We start from the raw sequence: 12,923 nt of genomic DNA, 5'->3' as shown, positions 1-12,923 counted from the left end.
ACAGCAGACACAATCCCACTGGATCTCCACTTGGTCCTGGATCACAAGGACAATAGTAATACTTATGTCAGGGTACTGTTTATTGATTTTAGCTCAGTGTTCAACACAATTATACCATCAGTTCTAATCAAAAAACTCCAAAACCTGGGACTCTGTACCTTCCTGTGCAACTGGATCATTGACTTTGGCACCAGGAGACCAGTCTGTATTCATTGGAATTAACATCTCCTCCTCGCTGACGATCAAAACTGGTGCATCTCAAGGATGAGTGCTTATTTCTGCTCTCCCTACACCCATGACTGTGTGGCTAGGCACAGCAAAAATACCATCGGGTAAATTCGCTGCTGACACAATTATTTGGAGAATCTCAGAGGAGGCGTACTGGAGTGAGATTGATCAGCTGGTTGGGTGGTGTTACAACGACAATCTTGCGTTCATTGTTGATTGTGGACTTTAGCAAGGGGAAGTCGAGAGGAACACTCACCAGGGTCAGCTGTGGAAAGGGCAAGCTGTTTCAAGTTACTGAGTGTTACATCTGTGAGGATCTGCCCTGGGCCTAACATACTGATACAATTATGAAGAAGGCACGCCAGTGGCTGTATTTCATTAGGAGTTTGAGGAGAATTGGTATGTCTCCAAAGACACTTGTAAATCTCTACAGATGTACTGTGGTTGCATCACTGTCTGCTATGGAGGGGTCAATGCACAGGATTGGAAAAACCTGCAGAAATTTGTAAACTCAGCTAGCTCCATCATGGGCACTAGCCTCCCCAGCATCGAGGACATGCCCCCTTTCAGATTGCTACCATCAGGGAGGAGATACAGGACCCTGACGACACACACTCAACATTTCAGGAACAGCTTCTTCTCCTTCACCTTCAAATTTCTGAATGGACATTGAACCCATGAACCCTCGGTATTTTATCCCTCTCTTTCTGCACTACTTATTTATTTTTATATACTTATTGTACCGTTAGTAATTTATAATTTTTATTATGATGTAATGCAATGTACTGCTGCCACAAAACAGGAAGATTCACAATGCATGCTGGTGATATTAAACCAGATTATGATTCAGATTCTGCTTATCACATAGTGTATTTCCCCCTGGCCGAGTGGTTAAGGCATTCGTCTAGTGATCTGAAGGTCGCTAGTTCAAGCCTTGGCTGAGGCAGCGTGTTGTGTCCTTGAGCAAGGCACTTAACTAAACGCAAACAACAGGAATTCTGCAGATGCTGGAAATTCAAGCAACACACATCAAAGTTGCTGGTGAACGCAGCAGGCCGAGCAGCATCTATAGGAAGAGGCGCAGTCGACGTTTCAGGCCGAGACCCTTCATCAGGACTAACTGAAGGAAGAGTGAGTCCTGACGAAGGGTCTCGGCCTGAAACGTCGACTGCGCCTCTTCCTATAGATGCTGCCTGGCCTGCTGCGTTCACCAGCAACTTTGATGTGTGTCACTTAACTAAACATTGCTCTGCGGCAACACCGGTGCCAAGCTGTATGGGTCCTAATGCCCTTCCCTTGGACAACATCGGTGGCGTGGAGAGGGGAGACTTGCAGCATGGGCAACTGCCGGTCTTCCACACAACCTTGCCCAGGCCTGCATCCTGGAGACCTTCCAAGGCACAAATTCATGGTCTCACGGGACTAACGGATGCCTATTTAACCTACCAAAGTGCAAGACCTTGCATTTGCGTAGGTTATAGAACATAGAAATCTACAGCACATTACAGGCCCTTCGGCCCACAATGTTGTGCCAACCATGTAACTTACTCTAGACTGAAATGCCTAGAATTTCCCTGCTGCATAGCCCTCTATTTGTCTAAGCTCCATCTACCTATCTAAGAGGCTCTTAAAAGACACTATTGTATCCGCCTCTACCACCGTTGCTGACAGTGTGTTCCACGCACCCACCACTCTCTGTGTGAAGAACTTACCCCTGCCATCCCCTTGGTACCTATTTCCAAGCACCTTAGAACTATGCCCCCTCGTGTTAGCCATTTCAGTCATGGGAAAAAGCCTCTGGCTATCCACATGATCAATGCCCCTCATCATCTTATACACCTCTATCAGTTCACCTTCCATCCTTTGTCGCTCCAAGGAGAAAAGGCCAAGTTTACGCAGCCTATCCTCATAAGTCATGCTCTCCAATCCAGGCAATATCCTTGTAAATCTTCTCTTCACTCTCTCAATAGTATCCACATCCTTCCTGTAGTGGGGTGACCAGAACTGAACACAGCACTCCTAGCGGGGTCTAACTGAGGGTCTTATATAACTGTAATATTACCTCCCAGCTCTTGAACTCAATCCCACGATTGATGAATGCCAGCACACCATACTCCTTAGCAACACTGTCAACCTGTGCAGCAGCTTTGAGTGTCCTATAGACATGGACTTGAAGATCTCACAGATCCTCCACACTGCCAAGAGTCTTACCATTAATATTATATTCTGCCTTCAAATTGGACCTACCAAAATGAACCACTTCACACTTATCTGGATTGAAGGACCCTATTGTATCTGGCTTCACCGGTGCCGTGGGCAGTGCATTCTTCTCAGCCCAGTTCTGCATCCTATCGATGTCCTGCTGTAACCTCTGACAAGCCTCCAGACTATCCACAACACCCCCAACTTCTGTGTCATCAGCAAACCTACAGAGTCACTACAGCACAGAAGTAGGCCCCTTGGCCCAGTTAGTCCATGCCAAGCTAGTATTCTGCCTAGTCCCATCGGTCTGCACCTGGACCAGATCATCCATTCCCCTACCTATCCAAACCTCTCTTAAATGTTGAAATTAAACCCACATCTATCACTTCCACTGGCACCTTATTCCACACTGTCACTGCCCTCTGTGAAGAAGTTCCCCGTCATTTTCCCCTTCAACATTTCACCTTTCACTCTTAATCAATGACCTCTAGTTCTAGTCACACCCAACCTCAAGGTAAATGCAAGCAGGCTTTTTCCACTATCTATACCCATCATAGTTTTAAATGCCTCTATCAAATCTCCTCTCATTTTCCTATGCTCTGGTGAATAAATTCCTAACTTGTTCAACCTTTCCCTATAACTCATGTCCTCCAGTCTTAGCAACGTCCTTGTAAATTATCCTGTACTCTTTCAGTCTTTTTGATATCTTTCCTGTAGGTGGGTGAGATATACTCCTTATTAAATTAAATTAGGCATCCGTTAGTCTTGCGAGACCATGGATCTGCGCCTGGAAAGTCTTCACTCTCCAGGATGCAGGCCTGGGCAAGGTTGTATGGAAGACCAGCAGTTGCCCATGCTGCAAGTCTCCCCTCTCCACGACACCAATGTTGTCCAAGGGAAGGGCATTAGGACCCATACAGCTTGGCACCAGTGTCGTCGCAGAGCAATGTGTGATTAAGTGCCTTGCTCAAGGACACAACACGCTGCCTCGGCTGGGGCTCGAACTCACGACGTTCAGGTCGCTAGTCCACTGTCTTAACCACTTGGCCACGTGCCCACACAGGATAAGCAAAATCAGAGAAGCAGATCCAATTTTAGTTTTCTGTTATGTAGCTGCAGGAGAGAGGAAATGTGCAAAATTATATTTTTCAAAGAATTTGGATTGGACCAATGGGCTGGAAAAAAACAGTCAATGTTACTGCGATATCCTTGCCCGCTTATTGCTCCCAAAGGGCAGCATGGTACCATAGTGGTTAGCGCAACACTTTACAGTGTTGTCTGTAAGACTGGGGTTCGATTCCCAATGTAGTCTGTAAGGAGCTAGTACGTTCTCCACATGACTGTATGGGTTTCCTCTGGCTGATCCAGATTCCTCCCACAGTGCAAACACAAACTGGATAGGGTTAAGTTTAGAAAGTTACGTGATGCTAAATTGGCGTTGGAAGCATGGAGACACTTGTGGAAGTATGGAAACAAGATGTTGCCACCAGCACATCTTCAGGCTGTGTTGGTCATTGATGCAGACGATGCATTTCACTCGATGTTTCAATGTAAATGTGACAAATAAAGCAAATGTTTACTTTTAGAATTGGTGCCACACTCTTACTAATCATTCTAGCAAGAATGCACTGTCGTCATACAAGTTCAGGCACCAATATTGGTCACTGCCAAGTTTATACTAAGCTGGAATTCATTCAAACTAAGGATCACAATCTCCAAAAGCTTGGTAAACATTAAACCTCTGCACCAAAAATGGAAACTTTTCACTCAATAGCCACTTTATTAGGTACACCTGCTCGCTAATGCAAGTATCTAATCAGTCAATCATGTGGCCGGAAATTTTAAATGCAAATAAGTCTGCAGATGCAGGAAGTCCAGAGTAATGCACATAATCCGGTCAGCTTCTTACCCGCTTTACATCTGTGCTAGGTTTGGCGTCAAGCTAGCAACTCTGCCTTGTAAAGAACAGACAAACGCTTAAAAAAAGGGGCAAGGTTGCCACAATGCGCAACAAGGCACGGTAAGGAGCAACAATGACAACAACAACATGAGTGGTAGGGGTATGGAAGGCTGTGGTCCAGGTGTGGCTGGATAGGAGTGGGCAGTGTAATATTTTGGTATGGACTAGATGGGCCAAAGGGCCTGTTTCTGTGCGGTAGTGTTCCCTGACTGAGAGCAGACCCTGATGACGTAATTTTCTTTTGTTGATATGATTGGTATTAAACATACCAGTGATTGTTTTGAGGGAAATTGATTTCAATCCTTGTGTTTCATCACCCAGGGCAAGATGATTTCAGTTTCAACCTGGAAGATGCATTGAATGAAGATCCATCTAAACCACATGGTATGTAGAAATAACTCTATTAATATTGAGTCGTCCGGCACAAAAACTAGCCCTTGACTCCATATCTATGGTGATCATCGTCTACTTAACTATACTAATCTTATTTACCAGCTCTTGGACTATGGTCTTCAATATCTTTCCATTTCAAGTACTTAGCTAGTTGTGAGAGTACCTTGCTCCACTAACCTGTTGAGTATTACATTCCAATTTCCAACCACCCACCAGATGGGGAAAAACTCTACATCAGATCCCCTCTAAACCCAATACTCTTTACCTTATACCTGCATCTTCTGGATTTATCATAACTGCTCTGGGATAAAGATGATACCCTCAGTGGCCTCTTTATTAGGTACAAGATGCATCTAATAAAGTGGCCACTGAGGGTATGTTTCTGGTTTTCTGCTGCCGTAGCCCATCCACTTCAACGTTTTGACGTGTTATGCATTCGGAGATGCTCTTCTGCACACCACATGGTTACTGCAGCTTGAACCACTCTGTCCATTTTCCTCTGACCTCTCTCATTAACAAGATGCTTTCACCGACAGAACTGGTGCTCACTGGATGGTTTTGCTTTTCACACCATTCTCTGTAAACTCTAGAGACTGTTATGTGTGAAAATCCCAGGAGATAGCAGGTTTGAGATACTCAAACCACTCTGTCTGTCACCCACAATGATTCTGTGGTCAAAGTCACTTTGATCACATTTCTTCTCCATTCTGAACAACAAGCTGAACCTCTTGACCATGTCTGCATGCTTTTATGCACTGAGTTGCTGCTACATGATTGGCTGATTAGATATTTGCATTAACAAACAGGTGTACCTAATAAAGAGGCCACTGAGTGTATCTTATCTATGCCTGTCAGCCAGATCTTCCTTCTGTCCCACCACAACAGCCAACTCCACTCCAAGGCAAACAAACTTGGCCTAACCAATTTCTCTTCTATCTCAAGTACTCCACCCCAGGCAACATCCTGACAAACCTCCTGTGCAGTCCTATATTTTCTCCTGTCTATTTGCACATCCCCATAGTATGTTAACCAGAACTACATGCAGACCTGCAGCTGTGATCGGACCAATATTTTATAAAGTTGTAGCACAGCCTCCTTGTTCTGCACCTGCTAATGAAAGCAAGTAACACACATAATTCAAACATACTGCTCCTTATTCACAATTTGAGTCCTGGTGAAGATCTCAGCCTGAAACATCGATTGTTTATTCCTCTTCATAGATGCTGCCTGACCCACTGAGTTTTTCCAGCATTTTGTGTGTGTTACGCTGGATTTCCAGCATCTGCAGAATCTCTTGTATTTATGAAAGCAAGTATTTTGTGCACCAACTTGTCTATCAGCGCTGCCGCCTTCAAAGATCTTTTAACTTGTAAACAAAGTCCCTTTGTTCATCAAGCCTACTGGTGGCCTGGTTATTTATTATGTAAATCCCAACCTTTTAGTCCTCCCAAAGCACACTGCCTCTTACTCATCAGAATTACCTTGCACCTGCTATTGCTTTGCCCGTTTTACCAACTGACCGATATCACCCAGTGACCCAAGACATTCCTCCTTACTGTCAGTGCTTGGTTGTGTACTATAATTGTATAATTCCTTAAGAACATAAGATACAGGAACAGAATTGGGCCATTTGGCTCAACGAGTCTGTTCTGCCATTCCATCATGGCTGATTTATTATCTCACTCAACCCCATTCTCCTGTCTTCTCCCCATAACCCTTGACACCCTTACTAATCAAGAACTTATTAACCTCCACTTTAAATATACCCAATGAATTGGCCTCCACAGCCATCTGTGGCAATGAATTCCACAGATTCACCACTGTCTGTTCCAAAGGGATATTCAAGTCTGTGCTCTCCGTCCTGGACTCCCTCACTATAGGAAACATCCTCTTTGTGTCCATTCTGTCTAGGACTTTCAGTATTTGATAGGTTCAGTAATTCATTTATGTTTGTATAGCATACTTGCAAATCAAAGTTTTCATACTTCTATAGAGGGGTTTGTTGTTTCAGTGGCTTGTTTGGCATGCATCACCCAGAATCATTTGATAAACCTGCAACTTTATATAAGACCATAAGCCAGAGAAGGTGAATTAGGCCATTTGGCCCATCGAGTCAGTTTCGCAATTCAATCATAGCTGATGTGTTATCCCTCTCAACCTCATTTTTTGCCTCCTCCACATAACCTTTGACACCCCTATTAATCAAGAACCTATCAACCTCCATTTTAAAAATACCCAATGGCTTTGTCTCCACAGTCATCTGTAGCAATGAATTCCACAGATTCACTGTCCCCTTGGCTAAAGAAATTACTCATCTCTGTTTCAGATAAGTTGTCGAAAACAAGTTTGATTCACAAATTGCTGGGTTATTGAGTGAAAGCTGAAGATCTTAATTCACAATTTGAGCACAAAGCACAAACTACTGGAGGAACCAGATTGAAAGAGTGCAGAGAAAATTTACAAATCTCTTGCCTGGACATGATGACCTAAGTTATTGGGAAAGTTCGAATGGGTTTGAGAAATATTGAAAAAGTAAGGAGGCATGAAATCCAAGGGGACATTGCTTTGTGGATCCAGAACTGGTTTGCCCGCAGAAGGCAAAGAGTGGTTGTAGATGGGTCATATTCTGCAGGGAGGTCAGTCACCAGTGGTGTGCCTCAGGGATCCGTTCTGGGACCCTTTCTCTTTGTGATTTTTATAAATGACCTGGATGAAGAAGTTGAGGGATGGGTTAGTAAATTTGCTGATGACAAAAAGGTTGGAGGTGTTGTGGATAGTGTGGAGGGCTGTCAGAGGTTACAGAGGGACATTGATAGGATGCAAAACTGGGCTGAGAAGTGGCAGATGGAATTCAACCCAGATAAGTGTGAAGTGGTTCATTTTGGTAGGTCAAATATGATGGCAGAATATAGTATTAATGGTAAGACTCTTGGCAGTGTGGAGGATCAGAGGGATCTTGGGGTCCGAGTGCATGAGTTTCTTTGGGTGCTCCGTTCTCCTCCCAAGTTCCAAAGAAGGGTTAGGGTTAGTGAGTTGTGGACATGCGATGTTGTCGCCAGAAGTGTGGTAACACTTGTAGGCTGCCCAGCTCAATCTTCGCCGATTTGATTTGGCATGAACGACACATTTCACTGAATGTTTTGGTGTACATGTGGCAAATAAAGCTAAACTCTGTGTTGCAGGCACAGTTACAGAAAGAGCGGCAACTAAATAATTTCGGCTTCTCTACCATCAGCTATTGCACTTCAAACAAACATCTTACCAATCATTTGAGCAAGAATGCTCTGTCTTTATACCAGTTCAGGCATGGTGAGTGAATGCACCAAGCAATTTAATAGCTCGTTTAAATCCAAATGACAATCACAAGTACCATTTTAAGATTGGTCATTACAGGTTCATCACTGCAACTCTTCCATTCACAGTCTCCAAAATAGTCAGAGTCATAGTCATATTCATACTTTATTGATCCCAGGGGAAATTGGTTTTCGTTACAGTTGCACCATAAATAATAAATAGTAATAGAACCATAAATAGTTAAATAGTAATATGTAAATTATGCCAGTAAATTATGAAATAAGTCCAGGACCAGCCTATCGCCTCAGGGTGTCTGACCCGCCAAGGGAGGAGTTGTAAAGTTTGATGGCCACAGGCAGGAATGACTTCCTATGACGCTCTGTGTTGCATCTCGGTGGAACGAGTCTCCGGCTGAATGTACTCCTGTGCCCACCCAGTACATTATGTAGTGGATGGGAGACATTGACCAAGATGGCATGCAACTTAGACAGCATCCTCTTTTCAGACACCGCCATGAGAGAGTCCAGTTCCATCCCCACAACATCACTGGCCTTACGAATGAGTTTGTTGATTCTGTTGGTGTCTGCTACCCTCAGCCTGCTGCCCCAGCACACAACAGCAAACATGATAGCACTGGCCACCACAGACTCGTAGAACATCCTCAGCATCGTCCAGCAGATGTTAAAGGACCTCAATCTCCTCAGGAAATAGAGACGGCTCTGACCCTTCTTGCAGACAGCCTCAGTGTTCTTTGACCAGTCCAGTTTATTGTCAGTTCGTATCCCCAGTATTTGTAATCCTCCACCATATCCATATTGACCCCCTGGAAGGAAACAGGGGTCACCGGTACCTTGGCTCTCCTCAGGTCTACCACCAGTTCCTTAGTCTTTTCCACATTAAGCTGCAGATAATTCTGCTCACACCATGTGACAAAGTTTCCTACCGTAGCCCTGTACTCAACCTCATCTCCCTTGCTGATGCATCCAACTATGGCAGAGTCATCCGAAAACTTCTGAAGATGACAAGACTCTGTGCAGTAGCTGAAGTCTGAGGTGTAAATGGTGAAGAGAAAGGGAGACAAGACATGATCACAGTCTCCAAAAGCTTGGCAAGCATTAAATCTCTGCACCAAAAATGGAAACTTTACACTCAGTGGCCGTGTTATTAGGTACAAGTGTGCATTAATGCAAATATCTTATCAGCCTATCACGTGGCAGTAACTCAATGCATAGAAGTATGCAGATGGTCAAGGGGTTCAGTTGTCGTTCAGAACAAAGATCAGAATGGGGAAGAAATGAGATCTAAGTCACTTTGACCATGGTATAATTGTTTGTCCCAGATGGGGTGGTTTAAGTGTCTCAGAAACTGTTTGTCTCCTGGAATTTTCACACGCAATGGTCTATAAAGTTTACAGAGAACTGTGCAAAAAAAAAAAAGAAAAAAATATCCAGTGAGTGGCAGTTCTATGGGGCAAAAAGCCTTGTTAATGAGAGGGTTCAGAGGACAATGGCCAGAGTGGTTCAAGATGACAGAGAGGTGACAATAACTTAAATAACCAGCTGAGCAGTTCAAGTTCAACTTCAAGTTCAAGTTTCATTGTCATTCAACCATACAAATGAATATAGCCAAAAAAAATGCATTCACTTGGTGTGCAGAAGATCATCTCTGAATACACAGCATGTCGAACCTTGAAGTGGGTGGACTACAACAGCAGAAGACCATGAGCGTATATTCAGTGGCCACTGACGGTAAGTACTGTGTCAGAAAGTTTTATGAAACAAATTGAAGTAATTACAATTTTTTCCTTTCCAGAAGCTGATGAATTTGATCTTAGTGATGCTGTTGGTGATGACTCCCATGTCCCAACAGGTGAGAGCTATTTTATTGGAATAGTCTATTTACATAGTTATAACTTCTTATTGAATCAGAACCAGGTTTAATATCACCAGCATATGTCATGATATTTGTTAACTTTGCAGAAACAGTACAATGAAGTACATAATAATAGAGAAAATGCTGAATTACAATGACTGTGTGTGTGTGTGTGTGTGTGTTCGTTCATGGGTTCAATGGCTATTCAGAAATCGGATAGTAGAGTAGAAGAAGCTGTTTCTGAACTATTGAATGTGAGCCTTCTGGCTTCTATACCTCCTTCCTGATGGTAGCAATGAGAGCAAGGCATGTCCTGGGTGATGGGGATCCTTAATTCTGGATACCACCTTTCTGAGACACCACTTCTTGCAGATGTCATGAATACTTACAGGGGTTAATGCCCATGATGGAGCTGACTAATTTTACATCTCTCTGCACCTTACTTTGATCTTGTGCAGTAGCCCCCAGCCCCATACCAGATGGTGATAGAAACATAGAAACATAGAAAATAGGTGCAGGAGTAGGCCATTCGGCCCTTCCAGCCTGCACCACCATTCAGTATGATCATGGCTGATCATCCAACTCAGAACCCTGTACCTGCCTGCACAGTTATGTGGCCAGTTCGAATGCTCTCCATGGTACATCTGTAGAGATTTACTGAAAGTTGATCAATGCAATGTTTCTTCGCAGGCTAAACTGTCCAGACCTGCCAATATAATCATAAGCACAAGAGATTCTGCAGATCCGGGAAATCTTGAGGAACTAACAGAAAATGTTGGAGGAACTCAGCAGTTCTGAAGGCAGCTATGGAGGGAATATGCTGTCAATATTTTGGGCCGAGGCCTTTCATTATGACTGGAGAGGAAAAGGACAGAAGCCAGAATAAGAAAGTTGGGGGAGTGGAAGGAATGCTAAGTGGAGCCAAGTGAGGGGGAGGTGAGGTCATTGAGGGAGAGGAGATGAAGTGAGAAGCTGTGAGGTAATTGGTGGAAGAGATAAAGGGCCGGAGAGGAAGGAATCTGATAGGAGAGGAGAGTGAACCTTGGGAAAAAGGGCAGAAAGAGGTGTGCCAGAAGGAGATGATGGCCAGATAAGAAGAGAAGAGGTAAGAGGAGAGCCAGAATGGAGAATGGGAAATGGAAGGAGTATGGAGGAGTTACCAGAAGTTACAGAAATTGATGTTCATTCCAATCAAGTTGGAGGCTACCCAGATGGATTATAAGGTGTTCCTCCTGATTGCTGAGGGTGACCTCAACATGACCTCAACAGGGTGACCAGAGGTGTGCCTCAGGGATCTGTTCTGGGACTCCATCTCTTTGTGATTTTTATAAATGATCTGGATGAGGAAATGGAGGGTTGCATTAGTAAATGAGCTGATGACACAAAAGTAGGGGGTGTTGTGGATAGTGTGGAGGGTTGTCAAAGGTTAGAGCGGGACATCGATAGGATGCAAAACGGGGCTAAGAAGTGGCAGATGGCATTTAACCCAGATAAGTGTGAAGTGGTTCATTTTGGTAGGTCAAATATGATGGCAGAATATACTATTAATGGTAAGAGTCTTGGCAGTGTGGAGGATCAGAAAGATCTTGGAGTCCGAATCCATAGGACACTCAAAGCTGCTGTGCAGGTTGACTCTGTGGTTAAGAAAGCATATGGTGCATTGTCCTTTATAAACCGTGGGATTGAATTTAGGATCCGAGAGGTAATGTTGCAGCTATATAGGACCCTGGTCAGACCCTACTTGGAGTACTGTGCTCAGTTCTGGTTGCCTCACTACAGGAAGGATATGGAAACCATAGAAAAGGTGCAGAGGAGATTTACAAGGATGTTGCCTGGATTGGGAAGCATACCTTATGAGAATAGGAAGAGTGAACTCGGCCTTTTCTCCTTGGAGTGACGGAGGATGAGAGGTGACCTGATAGAGGTGTATAAGATGATGAGAGGCATTGATCATGTGGATAGTCAGAGACTTTTTCCCAGGGCTGAAATGTCAAACATGGGAGGGCACAGTTTTAAGGTGCTTGGAAGAAGGTACAGAGGAGATGTCGGGGTAAGTTTTTTATGCAGAGAGTGGTGAGTGTGTGGAATGGGCTGCTGGTGATGGTGGTGGAGGTGGATATGATAGAGTCTTTTAAGAGACTCCTGGATAGGTACATGTTTAGAAATATAGAGGGCTATGGGTGACCCTAGGTAATTTCTAAAGTAAGGACCTGTTTGGATAGCATTGTGGGCTGAAGGACCTGTATTGTGCTGTAGGTTTTCTATGTTTCTATGTCACAAGAGGATAACATGGACTAAAATAGACCTTATTTTATGTCTCTGTGGATCAGTATCTTTCCTGTCTGATGCCTCTGCTGACAGTCAAGAACATAAAGGAGGCCATTTAGGTATCAGTGCCTGTGCTGGCCCTTCGATGGTACATTGTGCTCGGTGCTGCAGGCTCACTCTGTTTCTAGAAGATAACTTGTTCTCACATGTCGACCCATGAGTTATGCATGGAGTTGGCTCGACTAACGTATCTCTTTTGCTTTTAGTCTACCTTTGACTGCCTTCATCAGCTACGGTTGTGTCATACTGCCTTTAGAAAACTCATTCGTCTTTGGGATGCAACTATCCTAAAACTTCCAAATTTCTTCCAGAAACTCCATCCATTCTTGTCATGCTGTTATCCCTGGTAATGTACCCTTTCAATCAACTTTGGCCAGCTCTTGTATCATACCTCTGAAATTCTCTTTACTCCACTGTAATACTGATACATCTGACTTGATCTACTCCCTCTCAAACAGCAGGGTGGATTCAATCATATCATGATCACTGTCTCCTTAGGGTTCCTTTACCTTAAGCTCCCTAATCAAATCCAGTTCATTACCCAACACCCAATCCAGAATAGCTGATCCCCTAGTGTGCTCAACGATAAGCTGCTCTAAAAAGCCACCTCGTAGGCATTCTACAAATTCCCACTCTTGGGATTCTG

General features: G+C 43.9%; 1 protein-coding gene across 4 annotated transcripts in view; it reads left to right on the top strand.

Annotated features, from left to right (window-relative positions):
- LOC134349762 (CD99 antigen-like protein 2) overlaps nucleotides 1–12,923 on the top strand; it is an 80,003-nt gene that overhangs the window by 29,260 nt on the left and 37,820 nt on the right. For 3 of the 4 annotated variants that reach the window (XM_063054598.1, XM_063054597.1, XM_063054595.1), the window contains exons 2-3: nucleotides 4,712–4,774; nucleotides 9,890–9,946. In XM_063054598.1, the coding sequence (XP_062910668.1) occupies nucleotides 4,712–4,774; nucleotides 9,890–9,946 (120 nt within the window). The remainder of the gene's footprint in view (nucleotides 1–4,711; nucleotides 4,775–9,889; nucleotides 9,947–12,923) is intronic. The other variant, XM_063054596.1, reaches the window with a different exon arrangement.

The sequence above is a fragment of the Mobula hypostoma genome, chromosome 7, assembly GCF_963921235.1.
Source record: "Mobula hypostoma chromosome 7, sMobHyp1.1, whole genome shotgun sequence".
Classification (NCBI taxonomy): domain Eukaryota; kingdom Metazoa; phylum Chordata; class Chondrichthyes; order Myliobatiformes; family Myliobatidae; genus Mobula; species Mobula hypostoma.
Note: the sequence above shows the minus strand (reverse complement) of the source record. Positions and strands in the feature narration are given on the sequence as shown.